Below are 26,448 nucleotides of genomic sequence, written 5' to 3' on the forward strand. Positions count from 1 at the left end.
TCTGTGGATTTACTGCGGGGTATAGCCCGGCCGACCGCTGCCCGTGGAAGCAGTGGGGGCCCCGGTGCCGGCGGCGGGAGGCAGCGGTCGCGCCTGCGCTGCGCTGCGCCCGGGAGGGCCGGGGCAGGGTGCGGGCGTAGGGCCCGGCGGGCTCCGGGCTCGGCCGCCGACACGGTGAGTATCCCTGTGCTCCCTCGCCGGTGGGAGGAGGGAGCCTGGAGCGGCCTGGGGTGCTCCCGCCCCGCCCGCTGCCCGCCTCCGGGGGTCGGAGGAGCCACCGCCTCCCCCCGTCCCTGAGTACGGAGCGAGCGGCGGCGGAGAGACAAAGGGGACAAAGGCGAGTTGAGCCTGGGCTGGGCACGGCTGGGTACCGCTCGGCAGCACCAGGGTGCGGGCTCTGGGGGGGCACCGGCTTGGTCCTCTTCTCCCTGCCCGCTGCCTGGGCCGCCCGGCCGCAGCCGCGGTGTTTATCGCAGCGCGTTTATTTTTAGGCTGGAAAATTAAAAGCTCGGCGCGGCGACCTTGGGCTGCTGGAGGAAAGGGTCGCGCAGGGGCCGAGGCCCCCGGGGGCTGTGCCCGGCCCTGGCTCATGCCGAGCTGCGGTACCGTCCCCGGGGACGCGGCCCCGGGTCCCGCGCCTGGAGCTCTGCGCAGACCCCCGGGGCGGGGAAGGCGGTGCAGGGGCCGGCCCCGCTGACCTCCCGTGCTTCTCTCCGCCCCGCAGATCGGCAGCACCACCGGAGCTCTGTCAGCGGCTCGGCAGGAGGAGGATGCGAGCGGCGGGTTCCCGGCGGGCGGCTGTCAAGCGCGGCGCCGTAGGCATGAAGCGGCGGCGGGGAGCCGGAGCCGGCGGGGCCGCCCCAGCCGCCCCTTGTCGGCGAGCTTGAGGAGGATGGAGCCACAAAGGGCTCGGGCGGACACGTGCGGCCGCGGCTAGGGCCACCCCCTGCCCTCCTCCCGCCCTCCTCCCCTCCCCGCTATGCTCCGCTCCCGCCGGGCCCCTCAGCGCGCTCGACGCACGGCGGCGATGGAGCCGGCTGGGCTGCTCTGAGGCCGCGGCCGGAGCCGGCATGGCCTCGGCGGAGGGGACCGGCGAGCGGCCGGAGGCGCGGGGGGGCCATGGAGCCGCGCTCGGCTCCCCCCTGCCGGCCGCGGGGGAAGGCGGCAGCTGCGCCCGGCCGGGCCCTGCCGCGGCACCGGTGCCCGGGCACGATCGGGGCTGCGGAGCTGCCCGGCCCCGTGCCGCCGGCAGCGGGAGCTTCCCGCGGGGGACGGAGCCCGGCCGAGGGGTGTCCCCGGTGCTGCCGCCGCTGCTGCTGCCGGGCCCCCCGGGCGGAGCCTACCTGCGAGCCGTGCTGGCGGACTCGCGGTTCTTCTTGGTGTGCATGTGCTTCCTGACTTTCATCCAGTCCCTGATGGTCTCCGGTTACCTGAGCAGCGTCATCACCACCATCGAGCGCAGATACAGCCTGAAGAGCTCGGAGTCGGGGCTGCTGGTCAGCTGCTTCGACATCGGCAGCCTGGTGGTCGTGGTCTTCATCAGCTACTTCGGGGGCCGCGGGCGCAGGCCGCTCTGGCTGGCCGTGGGGGGGTTCTTCATCGCCCTGGGAGCCGCGCTCTTCTCCTTACCTCACTTCATCTCCCCGCCGTACCAGATCCAGGAGCTGAACTCCTCGGTCAGCAACGAGGGCTTGTGCGTGACGGGCAACGGCAGCACCAAGGAGCAGTGGGACTCGCCGGGCTGCCTCAAGGACTCGGGCGGCAATGACCACTCTCTCTACGTAGCTTTATTCATTTGTGCCCAGATCCTCATTGGCATGGGCTCCACACCCATCTATACCCTGGGACCAACCTACCTGGATGACAACGTCAAGAAGGAGAACGCCTCGCTCTACCTAGGTAAGGTGTGCCAGGGCGCTTGGGAGGCTCAGGGCTCTGGGAGGACCTGTTACAGGTACTGCAGCACTCTTGCTTCTGAACGACGTCTGTGCTGAGCTCGCCTTCCAGAGCGAACTTTGGAAGCTGCCAAGGTGGCGTGGTCTGCTGTGCGAAGGTTCTGTGTTGTGACAGTGACACAGAGGTGGCTGCGAGGAAGCGCTGCGCTCACACCCTGCGGCACCCGAGCGGCACAGACGGGAAGGCCGGGCTCTGACCCTGCTCACGGCTTGGCAGCAGCCGGGGGATTTCAGAGAGCAGTGAGACTGTGCCCTGCCCCTTCCAGGTTGTTTGCCCATACGGAAGCTCAGCGTCTCTCAGTTTAAGTCAGCGTGCCTTGAGCCTCGAGGTTCATAGTGTTAATGTTTGATAAACGCCTTGAGAGACTTTGGTGTGCTTCACTTGTGCAGCCTTCAGTTAACTTTAGTTAGCAAAGAATGTTGGCCAACATTGATCAATCGTGTGGCAACTCACAAAGAGTTAGCAAATCGTTGATGAAGCAGCCAGTAAAGCTTCAGGGTTAAGAGCTCGGTTGGGGGGCACAGGAAAGCTCAAGGAACACAATAAAGTGGGGGTCTGGTCTGGCAGCTAGGTTTGAGTGGGTACGAAGGAGTGTTCTGATGATGGGAGAAAGGCTTCTGAGGTAGCCAGGTGCTTTGAAGTTGGAAGGTGCTGATGTGCTTGTGATGGTTTGTGTGAGACGGGAGAAGATCGACTGCTCTCTGGCTTTGCATCAGTCTTGAGTGGTTCTGTGAGGAGTGAGTCCTGCACAGCCCTGCAGAGTCTTTGCAAAGAAAGAGAGGGACTCGGTGGGGTGGGAGTGGTGCCGGGGGCGTTGGGGTGCGCAGTGTCACCGTTTGCAGGGCTCTTTGGCTTGTTGCTAGCCGTGCAGATGTTAGACGTGTGTGAAGTGATGCACCTGGGATGAGTCTGCAGCTGCTGTGTTAAGCAGTACTGAACCAGCTCACTATTTTTATTCCTTTTAACCTAATTTTTAGCACTTTGTCCCCTGAACCGTTTTAAAGCCATGCAGAGGCTGCCTGAGGTGCCTTGAGAAAGCCTGAGGTTGGTTTTGGGAGGAGGAGAGGCATTATCAGGGAGGTTTCTGCTGTTGTCACAGCGTTGCCAACCTGCCTGAGGAAGTACTTGACAAAGCCTTTTCCCTCTTTCTCCCCTGTAAGAAAGGTTAAGTGGTCTGGAAATTTAGATTAACCTGGAATCAACTTAATTGGCAGCATGAAGGAACAAAGATATGGTTGCTGAAGTCGGGACCTGCTGTTTGGAGCAGCAGAGATGGGGCTGAAACTGCTACAAACAGATGGTTTCATAAAACCCATGGGAAACAGGAGCTGGAGAGGCTGTGAATGAGGGATGAAGGGTTAAAGAGATGGGCCACAGTCACCGAGTGGTTTGGGTTGGAGGGGACCCCAGAGATAATCTAGCTCTAGCCACCCAGCTGTGGGCAAGGACACCTTCTGTATGAAGGAGAGAGAAGAGAAGGAAGAGGAGAGGAAGAAGGCGGCTTCACCAAAGGGGGAAGCAAGGTCAGCGGTTGGAAATCCTCGCTGGGCAGGAGGCACGATGCCAACCACTGAAGCGATGCCAGCCCCAGGCTGCTTCTAGCAGGGGAAATGGCAACAAAGTGACTCAGGTAGCTTTTAATTGTGGCAGAGATCAGCCCTGAAGCTGGCAAAGGTAAAAGACACCAGCAGCTGCTGGAGGGCTCTGTGGGACCCTGCACCTGCCAGGCACTGAAGGCAGCTTTGATCTGTCCCAGAAGTACCCTGGCAGAGCTGAAGGTCATGTGTGGTGATCCAGAAGAGTAAAGATGAGGTGGGGACAGGGAACAGGGATGCTCCTGATCTGATCTGATTGTGTCCACAGGGAGAAGAGAATGAACGAACACAAAGTGTGTTTAAACACAGCAGGATGTCCCTCAGCTCCTGGCAGCCTGGGAGTTATCCCAGGCCAGCAGGGACGTTGCTTGCCGCTGGAATTGGTGGTGTTGGCGTTTGTGTGTAGTGAGGAACTTGTGAGACCTCACTTGCTCGGCTTTGAGCGTTGTCCTCTCTTTAGGCTTGGGCTGGAGGCTTGCTGAGGGGCAGGGGTAAAACGTGCGTTGTGTGGGGAGAAAAGGAGCATTGTTTGGCACACTGCTGTGAGCAAAGGTTTTCTTGGAGCTTCCCAGGGGGTTGGAATGTTTCGTGTCCTCGAGGAGAGGGATTTGTGGCAGCACAGCTGGGCACAGGGGTGGGATGGAGGTGGCCAGGGCTTGGCTCTGCAGATCAGCCACCCCACATCTGGTGCTGTGCAAGGCTTGCTTCCCGAGGCAGTGTGGTTTGATTTCTGGGGCAAGCTATGCAGGTGATGTAAGATATTAAATGTGTGCATGCAGGCACGAGGTAACAAAAAGTCTTGGAGTGGGCCTTGGGAGTGGGAGGTTGGAGAAGAGGAAGCCTGGTGAGACAACTGCTGGTCACACTCAGGCATGTGTCTGCGGGAGCACAGTTTGCCTGCAGAATCCCCATGCTCTAACACAAGGTGGAAGGTCACCAAGGTGTTTGCTCCTAATCCTGCTGCATTTTGTGGCTTTTGGCCAGCTTGAAGATGTGCAAAGACACAAAGATGTGTTCGGGAGGGGGCAGGACCTTTATGCGTGTGGCAGGACTTTTACCAGGCAGCAGAACTGAAGAGCTCTTCACCCCCACAAGTGTTCCCACTGCTAGTAGGTCAGTAAGGGGCCCCCCCAAGTATCACTAATCCTGGTTGTGCAAAACTCACCTTCGGTGGCTGCAGGAGCTGCTTTCTTCCCTTCCCAGTTAATCCAGCTCAGGGCTGGAGTGGCCATAGCCTATCCTCTTAAGTGCAAGCACGCAGGCTCAGCCCGGACAGCTGTTTCAGCATTCCTGGCTGGAAGTCCCGCTCTCAAAAACATATTTGATGCTTATACACAGTCTCTTGGCTGCCTGCACCGAAGCCCATCTGTCAGGGTGGCTGAGTGCCAGCTCCAAGGTGGTATGTCTGTGGTTTTCGGTGGGACAAGGGTGGCAGTCAGGGAGGTGAGCGTGGGCTGCCCGCATGGTGCTGGGCAAACTCTCTCTGCTGCAGGATGCTTCTGTCTTGTGGAGGCAAAGCACCTCCAGGGCCTCCTGCCCCATGGACCCCGTGGGGCTGACTTTGAGAGGATGTCTGACATCAGGCTTGGAAGCAGGTCCTGGTTGTAACAGGTGCCTGGGAAATAGAAGCAGCAGGCCCTTAGTGATGGATAATCCAAACTGGAAGTTACATGCCCGCTGCAAGAGTTGTCTTTGTCCTCTGCTGAAGTCTCTCCCTTCTGTGCTCAGCTGCACCACAGCATGTCTGTCATCAACTGCCCAGCGTGTGGGGGGTTCTCCTTTCAAGTAATTGTTAATTAAATTAATGGCCATTCAACTGGGAGTCGGCCTGGACTGCAGGAGTCTGGCTCTGTCCTCCTGGTGGTGTTTCTGCTCCCTGGCAAATGCCAGCCCCTGGAGCACCGTGGGGCTTTTGGAGGGATCCGATAGTTTGTCTCCACTGTGGGTTCATCTCGGGATCACATCGTGGATTTCAAAATCAACTCCTTACAATGAGCTGTGGCACTTGGAAAGGGAAGTTTCATTGGTGGCACTGACTGATTGAAATACTTTGCTTCTTTTGCAAGTGGCCCTTGCAGCGAAGGAGGAATTTGCTGTGAAATTCAGCCACAGAAAGGCAAGGGTAGGTTTTACAGAAACATCTTCATTAAAGCTGGTATTTTCTCATTCAGGGCCCCCAAAAGTGACCAGTGTGTGAATCAGTAGTTGTGCTAAGGATGCTTTATTTCAGACTCCAGATTGCTGTAGGCTGGGAAGGGTAGGAGAGGAGAATTTTTCCTTCCTTGCTGTGTTCCCTATGTAAAAGAGCAGTGGCTTCCGAGACTGGCAGTGCCTCTTCCTCTTGCTCAGCCTGGGGAATGGTGTTTGTGGAGAACATCTCCTTTCTTCTCTGGTGAGCTCAGCTGCAGGGCTGGTTTGGGCAAGGAAGTGTCTGAACCTGCCTGGTCCCCAGAGAGCCTTGGAAACTGAGACCTGAAAGTGGCTTTTGAGTAACAGCTTGTTCCTACCTTCCCAGGAGCCCGGGGCTGGGGGTGCAGTGTCTGATTACCCCTGGCTGGAAACTCTAGCTGTCTGCTGGGGACCCTGCTGCTGTGAGGGGCACAGGAACAGCTCCTGTTGCAGGTGGAGCAGAGATGCTTTGTGCTTCCTGCACTTTCCCTTCCCCTGCACTCGGGTGTCCCCCCCGGGAGCACTGGCTGTGACAGCGCTCATACACTCAGCAGAGCCTGGTTCCTCTCCCCATCATTCAAAGGCAGATTCCTGTCTCAGCTGTGCAGGTAGCTCTGGCATGAGGCTTGACCTGCTCTTCTGTCCTGAGGGCCAGCACCTGAAGATGTGGATTTTTAGAGAAGGTGAAGGGATTTCATCCATGGATTGGAAAAGAGCAGAAAAAGGACTTCATTTGTTAGCCTCTTCAGCCTCATGCTCTCTTTCAGTCCAGCCTGGGGTCTCCTCTCTTTTCTCTGCTCCCATTCCAAAGCCGGATGGCAGCAGGACCTCAGTCTGACCATCGCCCTCTGTGCCTTTTGTCTTTGGTGCTTACAGGATCAGAATGAAAGCCTCAGGGGTGTCTCAGTGCTGCCCTGAGACCAGCTCCCAGCTCCTCAGCTGTCTGAACTTGACCAGCTTTTGTAAACTAGCAGCTGTTTTCTGCAGTTATCTGCCTGTTTTCAATCAGCTGCTTCTAAGTGGTAAAAAGCAGATCCTGTGTGGATTGTCCTGTGGTTGTGTCCTTTCCTTTCTGGATTAATTAAGCTGTCCTCTAGAGCCAGAGCATTTCAGATAGTTCATGGATTAGCTGAGTGTATCTTCTGCTGCCTTCTGAACTGCTGTTTCAGGCTCCAGTTGTAGCTTAGCCCAGTGGCTGGCACAGCTTGGTTCACAGTGGTTGACTTCAGGTGTCATGTAGGCACTTCAGGTGCTCCTGCAGTCCAGTGCTCTCATGTACATCTTGATCCCCACTTGTCCTTTTCCTCAGTCCCTGGTTGGATTAATACCTGCATACCCAGCCTCCCCAGAAGTCGTTTTGAGCATTGTGTTTGTGTAGATAAAGCAGAGCAGGCAGGGAAATAGCTGGGAGCATGCCTTGGGGGCTGCCAACCCATAATTACTCTGAGTGTATCAAGCAAGCCTCTTTTTCCCCTCTGAAATCCCTAAAGGCAGTGGTGTGTGAGAGGTGTCTGTGTGTTGGGCTGTCCCTGAGCCTAGAGCAGTTGCTGTGTTCAGCTGAGCTGCTGACTGAGTGGATTTTGCTGAAAGGCAGCTGCCAGCAGCACCTTTCCCATCAGAGGTCCCAGCCCCTGGGCTCAGAGCTCAGAACCATGAGAAGCTCAGGAGCAGGACACTCTGAGGATGCTGCTCAGGTGGATTTATCAGCTGAGGAAAAGCCAGGAGAGGGGAAGGAGAGAGGTTCAGTGTGGAGCTGGCAATGTCTTCTCAGTGTTGCCCAAGGGGAGGAAGGCATTTGAGCCAGGGGGCATCTGCTGGGGCCAGTTCCAGGTGGGTCCATGGGAAGGGCTGAAGATGCTGCAGTAAGTGGCTGTGGAGCCCAGGAAAGCCCCTGGCAAGGCTGGGGAGTTTTGGAGGTGGAGAGGACAGAGCAGCTTGGCTTCTCCCACGCTTCTCTTCCCCCCAGCCCAGTATTTGCCGCTTTGCTCAGCGTGTCCCCTGTGGCTGCTGCTGGATCCCTGCAGTTTGGCACTTTGGCATTTGTGGTTGGAACTTACCTTTCCATTTGTTGCTTCATCCCAGTGAGTGAGAAAGAGGTTTAGTGGAGTGTGGCCTTCTGGGGTGCACAGAGCTTCAGTGATCAGCCTCTCATTCCAAACCCAGATAGCAGCAGTCTGTGAGTTCTGTGCACCTGAGGCACAGTCCTGTTAGCCAAGGGCAGTGAAGAGGCTCTGAGCTCAGCACTGCATCCCTGGGATGTGAGGGATGTGTGAGCTGACACAGCCTGGAGAGGTCCTGCACTGGTGGTGTGGGAGCAGCTCGTAGCCCATTGGGTAAGCAGAGATGTTTGGCTAAGGTACAGGTTTGCTGCCTGGGACCAGACACATCTGCCATTAGCTTCCCTTCATCTTCTGCTGATGGCTGGGTCAAGGTTTTCCACTTTCCTCTAGGATGAGAAGATGTAACTGGTCCAGACAGCGAGAGGGCTGCTGAATGGTGGTGGAAGGGTTTGATAACCATGAGGTTTGCACTAGCAGATGGGATACTCACTGTGAGTCAGCTGCTTTGGGCTGAGCTGTGCCTGGCAGGACACATGGACTGTGGTGAGCTCCCCTTGCCTGCTGGAGTGAGGTGCTGGGATCAGCTGTTCTGTGGACTGGGCAGTAGGATTCCTCCGAAGGACAGCTGCCTGGCCTAGCAACTCTTCCTGTGCTGGATTAATCCCAGCTGGTGTGGCCTGTCTGGGGACATTAGAATTAGTGGCACAGCATTAGAGGAGACGGCAGCATAACCCCTGTGACTGTGTCAGAGTCCCTGGATGCTCCCAGGACTGCTGCTGTCTGCTGCTCTTCCACTGAATCAGGACATGGAGCTTGAGGAGCAGCCTGGTTATTTCTGTCTGCAGAGGGCTGAGAAGCAATACAGCAATAACCCCACAAAAGGAATCCATCAGTCCTGCACTGCACTGCTGGGAGGCTGAAAGCAGAGCACTTCTGGGCTTGCTTGCTTCCCACCCTTCTTTTCCTGAGTCCCAACTGGTGTGGGGCTTGGGAAGCTGCCAGTTGGTGGTTTTCTGGTGTGGGAGATCTGGAGAGGATAGGTGTGGGTGTGGTGGTGGGAGGCAGGCTCTGTGCAGCCCCTGGGATGTGCTGAAGGCTGCTGTTATGCGGTGCCAAAGCAGACAGTAATCCTCTTAGGTGGGATTGTGAAGCAAGCAATAATAGAGCACAAGTCAGTGTCAGCAGTTCAGAGCTGGGGCTTTGATGAACATCCTGGTGTGGAGCTCCTTCGGTGCTGCTTAAGCTTTACACTGCCCAGCCCCTCCTCTCCAGATGTTCATGTCTCACACTGCAGTGACAGCTGCAATCAGGACCTTCCTGTTCAGCTTTCTAATTGATGCCCTTGCTTAGAAGGGCCACAGAGATTTGCAGTTTCATAATGCAGCTCATTTCCTGATAGGGAAAATTCAGCTGCAGACACACTGCAAGCTGCCTCAGCCTGCATCAGACCTGTCAGCCGTGGGATGAGGCAGCCTGAGAAGATCTGAAGCAGTCAGAGCTGCTGTCTGCAGGCTGCTCATCCCTGCTGGAACACGTGGAGCTGGCAGCTGTGCAAAGCAGAGCGTGTGTGGAGGAGAAGCAATCGGCTCTGCACCAGCGCTGCCAGAGCACAGGGAAGGGCTGGAGGCTTTAATTAACGCTGGAGCTGTGGGGGCCAGAGCCAGGGCAGGCTGCTGTGCCTGGTGTCTAACGAACGCTGGGGTCAGGAAAGCTTTCCCAAGAAGTTACCAAATCACAGCCAAGTGTGGCACCTTCTCAGCCCCCTGCAGGCAGAGGTGTGTGCCTCTGGTGTGGGGCAGGAGCGGCACAGAGCTTGGCCATCTTCAGACCACAAACCCTCTGGCATTCTAGTGCCAAACTTACTCATCTGAAACAACAACAGTTGCTGCCCTTTGTTAAGCATTTCTCAGGTCCCCCAACCAATTAGGGAAGGACAAAGCAGGATTTCCTTTCCATTGTGAAAGCAGCCTGGGAGCTGAGCTTTGGATGGAAAGCTGTGCAGCCATCTGGGGATGCTTCTTTGGTCAGGCACTGGCACAGGCTGCCCGGGGAGGTGCTTGGGGTCATGGTTTAGTGGCTGTGGCGGTGCTGAGCCACTGGCTGGACCCTTAGAGGTCCTTTCCAGCTAAAACAGCTCCATGATTCTGTGATTGTTTGCACAGCTGACGTTCTGAGGAGAAGCTGAGGGAGCTGGGGGTGTTTAACCTGCAGAAGAGGAGGCTCAGGGGAGACCTTGCTGTCTACAGCTACCTGAAGGGAGGTTGTAGCCAGGAGGGGGTTGGTCTCTTCTCCCAGGCAACCAGCACCAGAACAAGAAGACACAGTCTCAAGCTGTGCCAGAGGAGGTTTAGGCTGGAGCTGAGGAGAAAGTTCTTCACAGGAAGAGTAACTGGCCCTTGGGATGTGCTGCCCAGGGAGGTGGTGGAGTCACCATCTCTGGAGGTGTTCAGAAAGGATTGGATGTGGCACTTGGTGCCATGGTTTAGTTGTCAGGAGGTGTTGGGTGACAGGTTGGACTTGATGATCCCTGAGGTCTTTTCCAACCTCACTGATTCTGTGATTCTATGATTTTCACTCTTCAGTTCTCAATTCTTACTTTTCATTTCAACTTCTTGGGTGGAAGATACAAGTGATGTCCTGTTTGGTGTGAAGACCACTCTCTGCAGCTGCTCTCACTCCAGCTTTCATCCCAGACACTGCCCAAGGCATACTGAAACTCCAGGGGGCTGGAGAGGACAGGTTCCATTTGCTGCCCCTGGAATTCCAGCTCTGTGGCTTCAGCCTTTCCTGTTTGGCTGTTTCGTGAGTGTGTCCTTGGTGGGTTTCAGCAGCAAGCAGCAACGGAGGGCTGCTCTGTGGTGATTCATGGCAGCAGCACCAGGGGAATCCAGTTAGAGATGTAAGCACAGCCAGTCTGGGGAACTGCAAGAGGCCATTTCAGATGTATAACTTCTGTCTGAAGATTGCCTGTGTGCTGGATTAGGGTCAGTAGTTAAGGGTCCACCCATGTGTGATGACATTTCTGTCGTGTGGTGAATTCCCAGGGGGTGGCAAGGTGCCAGATGGATTTTCATGAGACTTGGAAGAGCTCTGATGGCAGCAGAGCCCACTCGTGGTGCCTCCTAACCGCTCCAGCCTCACTCTCTGGGGACCTCCCTGTCAATCTCTGTCAGAGCAGTTTTGGAGCTGAGGGGAGGATTTCCCAGGGAGCCTGAGCCAAGGGGGCTGACTGGCAGAGTTCTGTGGGATTTAGGGCTCAGATTTAGTTTTCTTTGCAAACAGAAGGCTCAAGTTTCAGCTCACAACTCGCTTGTGGTACACTGGTGGGAAGCTGTGATAGTTTGCAGATGGTGTGCATGAGGGTAACCCTCCAGCTGAATCTTCCCGGTGCCTGTAACCAAACCCATGCTCCCTGTGGGCAGGGATGCTGTAAAACAGGGCCCTGGATTGCTGGAGTCAGCAGTATCTGTCAGGACATGGATTTTGTTTTCCCTGGTGCCTAACAGTTTAATGCCCAAACCTGGCTGAGCAGTTTGCATTTGGGCATCATAGAATACATAGAATAAACCAGGTTGGAAGAGACCTTCAAGATCACCGCGTCCAACCCATCAACCAATCCAGCACCACCCAAACAACTAACCCACGGCACCAAGCACCCCATCAAGTCTGCTCCTGAACACCTCCAGTGATGGTGACTCCACCACCTCCCCAGGCAGCCCATTCCAATGTGCAATCACTCTTTCTGTGTAGAACTTTTTCCTAACATCCAGCCTGAACCTCCCCTGGCGCAGCCTGAGACTGTGTCCTCTTGTTCAGTACCAGCCCGTGTTTCCAGAGAGTTGTGGAAGGGTTTGGGTTGGAAGGGACCTTAAAGATCATCCAGTTGGTGCTCTCAGAGTCAGCCTAGCAGAGAGGGATGCCCCTGGTTGTACCTAGGAGGTTCCCCTGCCCATTCTGGGGCTAACTCTGCCAGACCCTCAGGCAGCACGGGGCCAGCTCTGGCCCTTCTCTTCCCTGGGTAAGGACTCTGGAGGTGTCTGGAGGCAGCGTGGCCAAGGAGGGAAGGTGGAGAGGTTGCTTGTCTGTTGGCATCCTCCTGTGTGAAGGATGATGACTGCTTCTGCAAGGTCTGCTGTGCTGGAGATGCAGAGAGAACTCGAGGGATCATTTCATGCTTTGCTGGGCTGGAAAGGGCTGCTCTGCTCAGGTGCTCTGACATCTGTGTCTAATCAGAGTCCATTGCAGCCTCAACCCTCTGCAGAGCTCCATCCATGCAGAACCAGGCAGCTTCAGATACTCCACACAGGCACAGGGAGTCTGCTCCAGCCCTTGGAACAGAGAGGAGTTAATGATCCTGTTGGGAAAGTTCCTGCTCCCAGAGTGTGCCTGGAGCTGGCTGGCAGTCATCTGTACCCAGCCTCAAGCCACCACCTTTCTCCTGCCTGCCTGCTAAATGTGAAGGCATCTTTAGTGCTGGAGAGCAACAATATGCTTAACAATGTGCTAATCTGAGGAGCTGGGGAGCAGAGCTGTCAGGGCCAATTCTGCTCACACGGGAGAGGAACAGAAGGAGCAGGCTTTACTTAGCGAAAATGCAGACTAAATAAACAGATATTGGCCAACTTCCCCCCGTATCAGCTGAGTGATTAAATCCCCTCCTCGGTGAGAGTAACCAGAGCCCAGTCTGAACGTTGTAGCTTTTGTACATCGGCCAGGTCTGGTGTTTGGGGAGATCTTGGAAGGATCCCTGCCCTGGGGGAATGCCAGTGCTCAGGTCAGTGATAATCCCCTCTGCATGGGCAGCTCACAGGGACACCAAGGCAGCTCACAGGGACAGATCTGCCTCCAAAGGGAGGCCAAATGTAATTAAATGTTACCATCAAGGAGACCCCTTTGGAAGGGTAATGAGTGAGTAATTACTGCTGCAGTGCTGCCCTTGGTGTTTAGGCTGAGCCATTCAGCAGCTCTGATCAAGACGTTCAGATGGTTTTGCTCTGGCAAATGATGATTCAATTAACTCCTCATTTTGGGATAGATGGATTGAGATTTTTTCCCCCCTGTAGCAGAGATGATTTCTTTTGGAGGAGGTTGGGATATTTCACTTGCCTTGCATTATTGTGGCCTCTGTACAGGAGCAGAGGTTAGCAGTGGAGAGTTGTTGTTTTCACCTGACCCAACCCACAGCACTTAGTGTCAGACCCAAGTATTTGCAGTTCCTGTTCCCATGTTCCATGGCAATCTCTGCTTTTCCCTGTGACACAAACATTGGCTGCTTTCAGGACCCTGCCTGGGACTGTCTGAGCCATCCCTTGTGTTTGTGGCACCAGCTGGCACTACCCAGTGGGCTCTCTGGTGGTTTCTGTCCAGAGCAAAGCATGAATCGATTTCCTTCCCTCTTCTCTGTCACTCTCCATCCCCTGTTTCTGAGTGTCTTGTACAACTCTGGCAGTTCACATCCCTTGGTCTGTCTGGTTGAGCAGGGCCTCCTCAGGGACCAGCATCTGTCTCTGTCCTGTTTTGCAGGCCTGCTTTGAGTGTCAGGGTCCTTTGGGGACAGCCTGTGTCTCCATAGAGCACCTCTTAGCTCCCATGCTATGGAGAGGCAAGGAGGTGCTGGGGCATTCCTTGCTGACCTGTCTCCACAGGCTGGGATGTCCACACCAGGAGAAGATCATCCTTTCTCTAGCTCTTTAATTCAAGGTGTTGAACCCCAGGAGTCTTTCAGTTCAGTGAATCCAAGTCAGGGCTCGGAGCTCACAGTGCTGCTGGCCTTTGGTCTTGCCACAGGGATGGAGAGAAGCATCTCTTGCTTAGTTGATGCTCTGGCTGTGTGGTTCCTGGGCAGGCTTGTCATGGCATGGGCCCTATGCAGGGCCCCTTGGGTTGTACTGACCTGAGATCTAAGACCTGGCTGTCGAAGGTCTAGAAGGGAGCACTGTTCCCTTCTAGGTGGTTTCCCCCCTCTTGCCCTAATTCTATTAGAAGCTGTGATTAGAGCCATGAAGAACACTGTGTGGTGGGCAGTGGTGTGTGCAAATGCCCAGGGTTTGTTCCAAGGGCAGGAAGAGCAGATTTGGAGACTTCAGAGGGTTTCCTGAGGTGGTGGTGCTGCCCTTTGGCCAGAACAAATAGCCTCTGCTATTTATAACTCTCACACATGGCTGGAAATGTTCTTCAGACCCTCTGACCTGTAATAATATTTCCAGTATGGTTCCAGTACAGCTCCAGAGCTCTCCAACTGGGATTTAGTATCTCTCTTGGTTTTCTGAGGCAGTTGCAGCCTTCTGGGGTGCAGGACCCGAGCTGCTCCAGCGGCGCGCTGGCTGCTGGCGGAGCTGGCAGGGTCAGCTGCGGATCGCTGCAATAGTGTGCTGCTGCTCACAGGCAGATTCTCGGTGGGCTCTGAGGAATGAGCCGTGATTCCTCTGGTTTCAGCTGGAAGATGGCAATGGGAGTGCCGTTTCCCAAGCAAACAAGGAGTAATGCTCTGTGCTTGTCCTTCTGAGCCACCTCTTAGCGAGCAGCCATCACCAGCGTGTGCAGTGATTAACCTCTGCCTCCTAGGCAGAAACCGATCTTTGAAAGGAAATTAATGCTGCGCGAACATCATTGAAGTAATTTCCCTCTTTGCTTCTTTGTTCTCTTGTCTTGCTGTGGGACAAAGGAAGAGTGAAGCTGCAGAAAAGGCCTTTGGCTGCCGGCAGCCGGCCTCCCCCCTCGGCAGAGAGCTGCGCTGTGCCTGCTGCTTCCTTGTGCAGGGGCAGGGGTCCCGGCTGGGGATAGCGATCGAGTCAGACCTGCCCCTGCAACTCGGAAGGGAGCAGGAGTCCCTCAGCCGATGCTGTAGCACTGCCGGCTACGAGCAGAGCACAGCCATGGGGCGGCAGGGCTGGGCTGATACAAATGATGTCTCAGTAGCAGTCTGTGAGAGAAGGGCAAAGGGGTCCTGCTCCTCCCCTGGCAGTGCCAGCTCCCTGGGCAGCGTTGTGCCAGCCTCAGCATTTTCTCATGCAGTGTGCAGCCGGACCAGTGGGTTTGGTTTGTGTGGCAGGCAGCAGGGATGATGCTTGGGTTCAGCTTCTCTCTCCAGCTGTCTCCTAGGGTCTGCCTGTGAACACAGTGATAAATTTACTCCATCCAAAGATCAAGGGAGGCTGCTGCAGTGATGGTGCTGCTCTCTTTGCTGTTTGGAGTGGAGCACTGGATCTGAGAGCCTCCTGCAGCCAGGGTAACACTAATAGATGTTGAAAGGAAATGATTTAGAGATTTGCTCTGTAGGTTGTTATCTGAGCTGCAGTAATGCTCAGAGTATTGTTTTTTCCTGAGCAAATAAACCACATTAAAGGGAACCCCTAAAGCCCCTATAGATAGGCTGCTTGTGTGCTCAGGAGGCAGAGAAGGAAGTGAACTGATTTCCTGGCTGAACAGCCTTGGAGAAGTCTGCTCCCTGCTCCAGTCAGCTTTGTCTCCTCTGGCTCAAAAGCCTGCTTAAAACTGAGGGGTTTTGGGTGTCTTCTGTGTGGGTGAGTTTGGGCAGGGTGAGTTAAACACCTCTGAGAAGGGTGGAAGCTGCTTTATGCCTGCTTGTCCCATGCTGCCCCATCATGGTGCTGGGGCATGAGAGGAACAGGGCAGAGCTGAGATGCGTGCTCTGTACCCTGGAGAGGTATCCAGCTGCTGGCTCCCCAGGGCCAGCCACATCTGGCAGGAAAGGACACCCCTGTATGTGTGTACCTGTGTGCACACTTGCTGATCAATACCTCAGCTGCACAGAAGATGCTGTGCCTGAAGGTTGCACAGAAAGGCCTCTGAAGGTTCCAGGGCTCAGGGAGCATCCTTTACTGCTTAGGTTTTCAGGTGAGTAGTGAAACATTGGTTTTACTGATGCACAACTGCCCTTCTGTTTCCTCAGCCATCATGTATGTGATGGGAGCCCTGGGTCCTGCTGCTGGGTACCTGCTGGGAGGACTTCTCATTGGGTTCTACGTGGATCCTAGGACAACTGTGTATATCGACCAGAGTGACCCCCGCTTCATCGGCAACTGGTAAGGACCGAGGGCTGGCCAGTGGTAGGGAGCAAGGGCTTTGAGAATGGTCCCTTCTGGGTTGACTCCATAGCAGGCAGCATGAAGCAGCTCTGCTGCCCTGGTGAGAAACCACAGACTTCATTTAGCCTGGCCCAGGAGAGGGAGATGGGATGGGGTCAGAGCATGGCCTTCCCAGTCTTGTTCCCTTTTTCCATCATGTTGATTAAATTTGCAGTTGGCTTTCCCTGAAGGGTTTCTAGGGCCCTGTCTTTCATTTTTTCTCTCCCCAATTTGTGAGGAGGAGCTCACCCTGCTCCTTAGGCTCTGGAAATGTGGTTCACAGCCTGTGGTAGCTTCTCATCAGTTCTGGTGGTGCTGATAGCATCTGTGCCTCATACTCTTTCCTCTTCCTGAGGCTTTATCCTTCAAATGAAGCCTCTGATGTGTAAAGGCTGCTCCTTTGTCCCCTGCTGCTCACTGCTTGCAAGTGCAGGCTTCCCTTGCACTGCAGTCTCTGCTCTGGGACTGTGACATTTTCTCCTTGCAGGGCAGTGCCAGTAGCCAAGGTTATTTTTACTTCTGTAATCTAACAGCTTGAAATGTAAGAGGAGTCCAGCACTCACTTCAGCTGACAAGCTTTGTACAGCAGAGTGCAGTTACTGGGCAGCTGTGCTGGAGGTTCCTCAGCCTTGTCTCCTTTGCAGGGAGTCAGTGTCTGAGTCCCATCTTTCCCTTTCTGTAGCTGTCAGGGATGCTCTGGAAAAAAACCCTTATTGGGGGTGCTGATGGCAGAGCACACAGTAAGTGCAGCAGCCAGGACAGCTGGCAGCAAAGCTGCTCTGGCAGAGGTGTGCTGCATGCCTGCAGGACAGGTGGCTTGTGGCACCTGGTGACCAGAGTGGTTATGGTTCAGGGTTATTTCTGCTCTGGGGGGTCCCCGAGTCACACCGAACTGGGGTTTGTGCTGCTGGGCTTTGCACACCTGGGCTTTCTGGGGGTGCTGGGGGCTAGATGGCGGGCAGGTGTCTCTGCCAGCCCACCAGGGCTGCTCTGTGTTCGGATGTGGTGGCTCTAGGGGTGTCTGCTAGGAGCCATCCATCATGCTGCTGTCTGAGGGCTGCTCAGCTGCCCTACAGGGACCTCATTAATTGTGGAGTGGCCCTTGGAGCTCTGTCAGCTGCTTTGAATCTGATTCTCTTTTGCTGACACTTCTCTGAGTGTTCTGAGGCTGTTCAACACTTGGATCTTCCTGTGGAGTCTTTCATCAGCATTCCACACAAGCAGTTTAAAGGAATTCCTCCAGCACTGTCTGCTTCTTCCTTACCTTTAATTGCTTTTACTTGAGGTCCCAGGGCTGGTGCAGATTCCTCTGAGGTGTTCTGCATATTTCCTTTGACTTTAGAAGGCAATCAAGGGTTTTAATGAATGCAGATGCTGCTCTGACCTCTCCTTTCCCTTGTAGGTGTCCTTGGAGTTTTTGATATCCTCTTTTGTCTGTTTTCCAGTTCTTTGATTTGCCTCCAGCAGGATGTGAGGTGTAGGCAGTGCAGATGATTGCATCCAGTGCTGCACTGGTGGCATCTCCAGCAGTGGCTGTGCTGCTGTAGGGTCCCTTTGGGTCTGGATTCCTCACAGCCTCACCTCCTGTGCTGCTCCCCCTGAGTGGGTGTTTCACAGCACTGCACGTTACTGCCACAGATTGTTGCTTTGATCTGCTGCTGCCATCTGAGAGGGATGTTGCTACATTGCCACTGCCTGCTGATGAATTCCCTGCCTGAGAGTGCTGACTAATCCTCCTCAAAGGCTGGGCTTTAATCCCTGTGCCTTATCAGCTAAAGTGAACGAAGAGAGGATTTTCTCTTTACATAATGTCAGAACCAGGCACAACTTCCAGTTGCTCAGGTTTGCCCCACAAAAGCTTCCCCCAGCCTAACAGAGATGCTCTTGGGTGGGTGTCTGTGTCACCATTTGCCACACAGCCTGCAGGTCAGTTTGTCTTCATTTAAAAATGCAGCTCACAGCATCTTGGCATTACAAAGATGAGACCAAATGGGTTTTTCTGGAGCAAGCAGCCCTGTCTACTCTAGAAAGTGACTGCTCTCAGCAGTTGCTGCTGAGTAGCTCCCAGGATGGCTCAAGGCTGACACTGTTTCAGTGCATTTGGTGGGTTCTGGATGCAGGTCTCTGTCCACAGACACACCAAGAGAGGCATCTGCTAGCTAGGGGCTTTGGGGCAGTGAGGGCTCCCCCCATGCCAGCCCTTTAATGCCTGCCAAAGGCCCTTGCCAGCCAGCCCAGCCTGGCCTGCAGTGATCCCTCTGGGTTTTGTGCCACGTTAACCTTGGCCTCTCCTCTCTGCTGCTGTCTCCTGGGGCTAGGTGGAGCGGCTTTCTGCTCTGTGCCATCGCGATGCTCCTTGTCATCTTCCCCATGTTCACCTTCCCCAAGAAGCTCCCTCCTAGGCACAGGAAGAAGAAGAAGAAGAAGCTGGACTCTGAGGATGCTTCGAGCGATGATGAGGTGATGAAGGAGAAGAGCAGCAGCAGGGTGCCAGCAGACGGCGCGGTGCCTGCCTCCATGGGCTTTGGGAGGAACGTTAAAGGTGGGGCTGGTTTGTGGCTTGGAGAGCTTGAGAACCTTCTGTACAGGCTGGCCTGGGGCTGTCTGTGGGTGACAGGGGCAGAGCTGTGCCGTGCTGTGTTTAATCTGCTGGTGGCATTTCAGTAGGTGGTTGTGACAGGCTGCGGCGGAGGGTGCTGGGCACCCATTCACTGGCGCTGCTGAAGGGTTTGAGGGGCAGGTAACAAGGTCCCCTGCTTCCTGTGGTGACAGGACCTCTGCTACCAGACATGCTTGTGCCCCTCAGTCTGCAGCTGTCAGGCTGGCTGCAAGCTGCCCTTCATCAGCTGAAGTGCTCTTCTGAATCATCACTGGCAGCAGTCACAGGAATTCTGCTTGGAGGGTTCACTTACCCTGGAGTGAGCTAACGGAGGAAGGTGGTTTGGTTTGTACCCTGTCCTAATCTCATGTAAGTTTCTAGATGAATGAAAAGGAGTCAGAGGCAGGACAGGAGAAGGAGGAGATCCTTCTTCCTGCAGTGGCTGCCAGCGTAGGCTGAAGGAATAAACCCAGACTGACTCCATCTGCAAGTAGCCTCCAGCCTCAGGGACTTGAGCTCTGGCACGTGGCTGGGCTGAGATCAGTTAAAATGCAGCTCCACCTTGGCTGCTTCTCATCTGTTGAGATGCAAGGGCTCAAAATTCAGTCTTATTCCTATTGCAGGTGGAAAACACGAGAGGCAGAGTGCTTCTGAAGCAGGTATCAGGGTTCAACACTGAGCAGGCCACAGGAGGGAGCAAACTGGATGTAGTTTATTGGGAGAAGGGAAGGCAGTGAGGTCCCCTGGGTGGGTTTGTAAGTAAGCAGCCCCAGTTCAGCCCCCTGCAGGGGGATGCATTGTGAACCCAAGCAGAGAGAACCCCCTGAAGAGCTGACCGAAAGGTACTGAAGTGGCTTTTTTAACCCCAGTCCTGACTCCATGGGGTTTCCATATTTGCTTTGAGGACAGTTCCAACATCTAGGAATGCTTTTCCCACTGAGGTTAAGGATGTGGTCTCTTGGTTGCTGGCTTTGTCCCTTCTGAGGACTCGAAACGAGCTGTCTGCAGGGTGCTGAGATTCATTGGTGTCCCTGGCATGTTCTCAGTCTGCTTTTGCTGCATCTGCTGTGAGTGCTTTAAAATCATGCAGACAAATCTGCAATTAAAGCTTTTTGGTTCTCCGTGGCAGCATTATCCCAGCTTCCCACCTGTGGAGGACTGGGATCCCAACATGCTCTCTCCTTTCCACTGGGCAAGTGCAGCTGGGTGCCAGCAAGCCCTCACTGCCAGCCCACCACAAAGGGAAGGGATTTGCTCTGCTTCAGTTTGCTTTTGCCTCATTATTTGTAACATTTGTCTGTCATTTCTGTCATTTTGTAGAGCTCCCAAGAGCAGCTGTCAGGATCCTAAGCAACATGACATTCCTTTTTGTCAGCTTGTCATACACAGCCGAGAGTGCCATTGTCACAGCTTTTATTACCTTCATCCCCAAGTTCATCGAGTCCCAGTTTGGCATCCCAGCTTCCAATGCCAGCATCTACACTGGTAAGGCACTGCCCTGGAGCACAGCCTCCCAGGGCTTGGTGTTCTCTTGTCAGTGAAAGGAATCAGTGTAGGGAGTAGCCTGGAAGGTGCTTGTTGGGACATGAGAGGATTCAGCTTTGTGCATCTGCCTTGCTCCTCAGGCTGTTCTCTGGTGCTTGCTGTGTGTGCTCACTAAGGTGGGAGCCCAGTTCTTGTGAAGGGCTTCGCACCAGCCCAGGCTTTAAGATGGTGATGGTCTTCAGGGGTAAAAAGCAACAAAACCAAGCGAGAAACCCATAGGCATTGCTGCAACTTGTGTGCCTTAGGAGATCTTCTAAAGCTGTTTCATTTTCTGTGAGTTTCCTCTTTGATCTTTAGAATATCTCAGTCTCTGCTTTCCCCCAGTGCTGAAGCTGTTTGTCTGTTCCATCCTGCAGTTATCTCTCCCCTCCAGGCTGCTGCCTCTCTCCTTACTTGCTAGCACTGAGCACACCACACCTGGTCTAGTCAGGGCAGCTCCTGAGCTGCAGAATCATGGAATTTTGGGGCTGACCTTTAAAGGCCATCTAGTCCAACCCCCTGCAACTAGAGCAGGGTGCTCAGAGCCCCAAACATGTGCGGGCTCCTGGGGGGCAGGCTGCAGGACTCCTGCCTGAGGGCAGTGCTTGTACTTGGCTGGCACTAATCCTGAGAGCAGGGAGAGGAAGGTTTGTGTCCAGAGCTGGGCTTCTCCAAGTTCCCAGTAGTTAAGCAATCTGTGGTCCTGCTCCCCAGTCCAAAGCAAACACAAAGCCATGTTCTGCATGCAGGCACAATGGCTCTCTCATGGTGCTTTGGCTGCTGGTAACATCATAAGGAGGCTTTCATGAGTTCTTTGACAGCACTCCAGAGGTCTGCAGAGTCTGACGCAGAGAGGGGAACAATGGAGAGCTTAGTGCAGCCCTTGCTGCATCCAGTGAGGGAATGAAGCCTGAACCTGTGTTTGGCAGCCCTCTACAGCTCCTGTGTGACCCTCGCTCCATTCTCTCCCTGGCAGGTGTGGTCATTGTCCCCAGTGCTGGAGTTGGGATTGTCCTGGGTGGCTACATCATCAAAAAGCTGAAACTGGGTGCGAGGGAATCCGCCAAGCTGGCCATGATCTGCAGTGGGGTGTCCCTGCTCTGCTTCTCAACCCTCTTCATTGTTGGATGTGAAAGCATTAATCTGGGGGGGATAAACATCCCTTACACCACTGGGTAAGTGCCTTGGGGTCAGCTGGGACAAACCCAGCTCTTTGTAGTCAGCCTGATGCAGAAATGCACCAAATGCTGGTGGCTGATGTTCTGAAGCAGCCACAGGTCCAGGTGGGCATGTGGTGAGTGCTGTGACACAAACAAATGCCCTGGGCCCTGTGCCTCTGCCAGTCCAAGCAGCCAGTTGGATCTCTTGGCTTGAAGGCAGTGAGTAACTGGATCAGAACAATAACAGCACAGAAGGCCCCAGGCCATGAGAGGGTTCCTTGTCTGACAGCCACACAAGAATCACATCATTGCTGCCACTCCAGCTGCCTGCAGCTCTCTGCCACCCAGTGTCCCTCCACACCCACCCAAGCCACTGCTCCAGAGCAGCCTGTGTGAGATACAGCCCAGCATAAAGGCTGTAGAAGCTGTGTGCTGAGAAGCTGTCTGCTTTCCTCACTCCTGTAGCTTGCTGGAGTGATCTAAACAAACAGGAACAGAACCATGTGCAAGCCAGTTCCATGTTCAGCTGCTGCCAAGACACAGCCAGGCACTGCTCTGTGTCTGTGCAGAGCTCCTGGGGCCGTGCTGCTCCCAGGGAATGCAGTAGGTCTGAGGTGTGTCCAGAGGAGGGAAACTAAGCTGGGGAAGGTTCTGGAGGACAGGTCTGGTGAGGAGCAGCTGAGGGACCTGGAGTCCAGCCTGGAGAAAAGGAGGCTGAGGGGAGACCTGGCTCTGCAAGGGCAGGGCAGGGCAGGGCAGTGATGGAGTCCCTGTCCCTGGAGGGGTTTCAAAGCTGTGTAGATGTGATGCTGAGGGTCACCTCCCAGTCCCAGGGTCTGTGTGGGATGTTTTCTGAACAGCAGGACATCTGTGCTTGCTCTACCAGCCTGTTCTTTTCCTTTCCCCAGCCCCACTCTTGCCATGGCCCACAGGAACCTGACTGGGAGCTGCAATGTGAACTGTGGCTGCAGGACTCACGAGTACGAGCCTGTCTGTGGCTCAGATGGCATCACCTACTTCAACCCCTGCCTGGCTGGCTGCATCAATGGTGGCAACCACAGCGCTGGGGTAAGCTCCTCACACGCTGCCTGCTGCTCCTGGGGGTGCTGAGACTGCAGGCAGGATTTTCCTGGTTGAGAAGGATCCCAGGGCTGCTCACAGATCACAGAATGGGTTGGGTTGGAAGGGATCTTAAAGCTCATCCAGTTCCAACCCCAGCTCCATGGGCAGGGACACCTCCCACCAGCCCAGGTTGCTCAGTGCCTCATCCAGCCTGGCCTTGAACACCTCCAGGGAGGAGGCAGCCACAGCCTCCCTGGGCAGCCTGTGCCAGTCTCCCCAGCCTCACTCTCAACAGTTTCTTCCTTCTCTCCAGCCTCAATTTCTCCTCTCCCAGCTCAAAGCCATTTTCCCTTGTCCTGGCACTCCCAGCCCTTGTCCAAAGTCCCTCCCCAGCTCTCCTGGAGCTGCTTCAGTTACTGGAAGGCTGCTCTGACGTCTCCCTGGAGCCTTCTCTTCTCCAGGCTGGACAGCCTCAACTCTCCCAGCCTGTCCTCACAGGGGAGGTCACCTTGCACAGCCAGCTGCAGTCAGCAGGGTCAGGTTGCCGTGCCGGGGCTCAGCAGGGCCGGGCTGAGCAGGGCTGAGCAGGGCCGTGCCATGCTGGGGCTCAGCAGGGCCGTGCCGTGCCGGGCTGAGCAGGGCCGTGCCGTGCCGGGCTCAGCAGGGCCGTGCCGTGCCGGGCTGAGCAGGGCCGTGCCGTGCCGGGGCCGAGCAGGGCCGTGCCGTGCCGGGGCCGAGCAGGGCCGTGCCGGGCCGGGGCCGAGCAGGGCCGTGCCGGGCCGGGGCCGAGCAGGGCCGTGCCGGGCCGGGGCTGAGCAGGTCCGTGCCGTGCCGGGGCTGAGCAGGGCCGTGCCATGCCAGGCTGAGCAGGGCCGTGCCGTGCTGGGGCTGAGCAGGGCCGTGCCGGGCCGGGGCTGAGCAGGTCCGTGCTGGGCCGGGCTGAGCAGGGCCGTGCCGTGCCGGGGCTGAGCAGGGCCGTGCCATGCCAGGCTGAGCAGGGCCGTGCCATGCCAGGCTGAGCAGGGCCGGGCCGGGCCGAGCAGGGCTGTGCCATGCCAGGCTGAGCAGGGCCGTGCCGGGCCGGGGCTGAGCAGGGCCGTGCCATGCCAGGCTGAGCAGGGCCGTGCCGTGCCGGGGCTCAGCAGGGCTGTGCTGTGCCGGGCTGAGCAGGGCCGGGCCGGGCCGAGCAGGGCTGTGCCGTGCCGGGGCTGAGCAGGGCCGTGCCGGGCCGGGCTGAGCAGGGCCGTGCCGGGCCGGGGCTGAGCAGGGCCGTGCCGGGCCGGGGCTGAGCAGGGCTGTGCCGAGCAGGGCTGTGCCGGGCCGTGCCAGGCCGGGCTGAGCAGGGCCGTGCCGTGCCCGCAGGTGCGCAACTACACGGAGTGCGGCTGCGTGCAGAGCCGGCAGGTGATCGCGCCGGGCGCGGGGCCGCGCAGCCAGCTGCGCCTCGTCATCCTCCAGACCTACCTGAACCACCACGGCTACGCCACCTCGGGCAAGTGCCACCGCACCTGCAACACCCTCATCCCCTTCCTCATCTTCCTCTTCATCGTCACCCTCATCACCGCCTGCGCCCAGCCCTCCGCCATCATCGTCACGCTCAGGTGAGGTGGTGCCCGGGGGTCCCCGGGGGCTGCTGGGGTGGTGCTGCTGTGCCCTTCAGCGCAGGGCTGCCCTGGGTGGGCTGCAGCTGGCTTGGGTCTGCGCTGTGCCACAGAGTCAGAGAGGGGTTTGGGTTGGAAGGGACCCCAGGGTGCTCTGATTCCAGCCGCCCTGAACGTTGTGATCCGGGAGCCCTGGAGTGCCCAGCGCTTCCCAGGCACTGCGGGGAGAACAAGTGAAGCATTAGCTAAGAAGAGGACTCCTGAAGGAGTCTTCAGCCTCCTCAGAGCAGTGGTTTGGATTCTCGAGTGCAGAAATCAGTAACAATCCTTTGCTTTTCCTTAGCCTCCTGCCTGGGCTTGGGTCTCCCCTTCTCTTCACAAGAGCAGCTCCTGCAGGGGGGGTGGTGTCGCTGTGGTCCTGTAGAGCAGCACGGCAGCTGCATTCTCTGTTAATTGATCTGCACAATTAAGGAAACAAAGCAAGACATTGTATGAAGTGAGAGGAAACTGCCCTGAGAAGCCATCAGCACTGGGGGGGGTTCTCCAGATCTCTGGGTTTGGACCAGGTTCTTCAGGCTAGCAGAGAGGTGAGCTGGAGCCCTTGCTCGGGCAGGGACAGGAGGGGCTGGCTGTGGTTTTCCCTAGCAGTAAGAGAAGCTCATTGGAAGGAATTCAGGCACTTTTGTAGCTCAGGGAGGGTCAGGAGGCAGAGGCAGGACATACCCTGGTAGCTCTGTGGTGACCCTTCAGAGGAGGTCTCTCTCCCAGCAGGTCTGTAGAGGATGGGGAGCGACCCTTTGCCCTGGGGATGCAGTTTGTCCTGCTGCGGACGCTGGGTAAGTCTCTGTCACTTGCTGCGTGTGGCTCAGGTGTGCCCCAGGGGTGCCTGCACCCCACAGGCCTGCAGCTGACTGCCTGGCAGTGGGAAGCAGAAAGCAGCAGTGCCTGGAAGTGATGCAGCTAAGGACGTATTTGTCTGGTTTTGTTGCTGCTGCCCTTGTAGAGCAGTGTTTTTGTCCCAGACAGAGATGTTTCACACTTTCTAACTGTACTTAGAACTGGTTACTAAATATCACTTTGTAAGGATGTTGTCTGTTTTGGAGCAGATTTCTATTGCTTCCAGCTGGCTGTGTTTTGAAAACCAGGAGCAGCTGTACCTTGGTGTCTCATTTCAAATGTTGCAAAACAAAAAGGGGACCTGCAGAAGGCTCTGAAGAGCTGCTACAAAGCTCTGAGCTGCTGACAGAGTCACAGATGGCACTGGGTTGGAAGGGACCCTCCAAGGGCATCCTGTCCACCCCCCCTGCAGGTCACCTCCCACTAGAGCAGGTTGCTCGGGGCCACATCAGGTCTGACTCTGAATGTCTCCAGGGGTGGGGCCTCAACCACATCTGGACACATCTGGAGCCAGCAAGGGCTGCTGTAAGAGCAAGAGGAGGAGCCCCTGCAGCTGCACCTGGAAGGTGTCTTTGAGGCAGGACATTGCTGACTTGTCTCCAAGGTGTCTCGTTCCTGGGGAAAGCAGGAGGGCTCCAGGGGCTGGCTGTGTTTTCAGCAGCTATTCAAGTCTGTGTCTGAGGAAGATCTGCTCAGTTTCAGTGCTCTCACTGCTTCAGTGACAGAAACACTTTGGCATCTCTGTGCCTTTCTCCTTATTCTAAAGTAGCACCTCCCCCTTTCCCAGCCCATGGAGCAGTGGTCTGGATGGGATGTTGTGTTCTGTTCCTCTCCCATCTTCCCAAGAGCAGTGCTGGGTTTGCTTCTGGGGGATGCAGTGGTCAGGAAGCACTGGCTGGGGCCAGGCAGTTGGAGCAGTGCCTGTTGTCAAGTGCTGCTGCATTGTCCTCCTCGCCCGGCTTCTCCAGTTCCTGCCTGGGCTCAGTAGCGGTGCTGAGGCCGCCTGACCATTCCTACGTTGTGCATCTCCCGTGGGAGCAGCAGCAGAGCCCTCGGGAGCTCTCGCCTTGCCCTGCTGGCCGAGGCCTGCAGCTGCCCGGTTTCCCCTGCCTGTAACCGGTGTCCTTTCTGTCGCCGTGTTGCTTGCAGCTTACATTCCCACTCCCATTTACTTCGGGGCTGTCATCGACACCACGTGCATGCTGTGGCAGCAGGACTGCGGCGTGCAGGGCTCCTGCTGGGAGTACGACGTCACCTCCTTCCGCTTCGTCTACTTCGGGCTGGCAGCCGCCCTCAAGTTCGTGGGGTTCTTCTTCATCTTCCTGGCCTGGTACTCCCTGAAGTGCAGGGAGGAGCAGCTGCAGCGGAGGCGCTGGGGGGCTCCGCCGCTGAGCACTGTGAGCGAGCTGGTCGGCCAGGCCGGGCCCCGGCACAGCCACGCACGGACCCGCTCCTGCCCCGCCTCCGGCTGCCGAGCGGAGCCCTGCGCGGCGCCCGCGGCCCCCTGCGCGGCGCAGACCTCCCCTGGGCCCCCGGCAGAAGCAATAAATTCCTCCTGCGAGACCCCCTTGGAAGAGGTCACTGCTGAGATCTAGGCCCGGCTGGGCGGCGCCCTGGCGGGTCGGGCCGGTTGCCCGCTGCAGCCGCCTTGTCAAACGCTGTGCCTTCGGCTCCCGAGGTGGTGCAACCAAGAGAGCTTCCTGCAGACACCCCTGGCCTGCTCCGCGGGGCTGCACGC

General features: G+C 56.3%; 1 protein-coding gene across 1 annotated transcript; it reads left to right on the forward strand.

Moving 5' to 3' along the window:
* The first annotated feature begins 531 nt into the window (after positions 1-531).
* On the forward strand, positions 532-26,305 carry SLCO5A1 (solute carrier organic anion transporter family member 5A1). Its single transcript, XM_054178914.1, has 9 exons — positions 532-1,899; positions 15,693-15,825; positions 18,186-18,409; positions 19,787-19,951; positions 20,967-21,165; positions 22,059-22,218; positions 23,575-23,813; positions 24,585-24,649; positions 25,860-26,305. The coding sequence occupies exons 1-9, from the start codon at positions 1,071-1,073 to the stop codon at positions 26,303-26,305; spliced, it is 2,460 nt and encodes an 819-aa protein (XP_054034889.1). The 5' UTR covers positions 532-1,070.
* The last annotated feature ends 143 nt before the right edge of the window (positions 26,306-26,448 follow it).

This window comes from Dryobates pubescens, chromosome 3, assembly GCF_014839835.1.
Source record: "Dryobates pubescens isolate bDryPub1 chromosome 3, bDryPub1.pri, whole genome shotgun sequence".
Lineage (NCBI taxonomy): Eukaryota > Metazoa > Chordata > Aves > Piciformes > Picidae > Dryobates > Dryobates pubescens.

Bases quoted from the DNA above. Each gene is read 5' to 3' on its own strand.
- SLCO5A1 (XM_054178914.1), top strand. From the start codon at position 1,071: ATGGCCTCGGCGGAGGGGACCGGCGAGCGGCCGGAGGCGCGGGGGGGC. The intron at 1,900-15,692 runs GTAAGGTGTGCC...CTGTTTCCTCAG, and splicing joins GAACGCCTCGCTCTACCTAG to CCATCATGTATGTGATGGGA. The intron at 22,219-23,574 runs GTAAGCTCCTCA...CCGTGCCCGCAG, and splicing joins GTGGCAACCACAGCGCTGGG to GTGCGCAACTACACGGAGTG.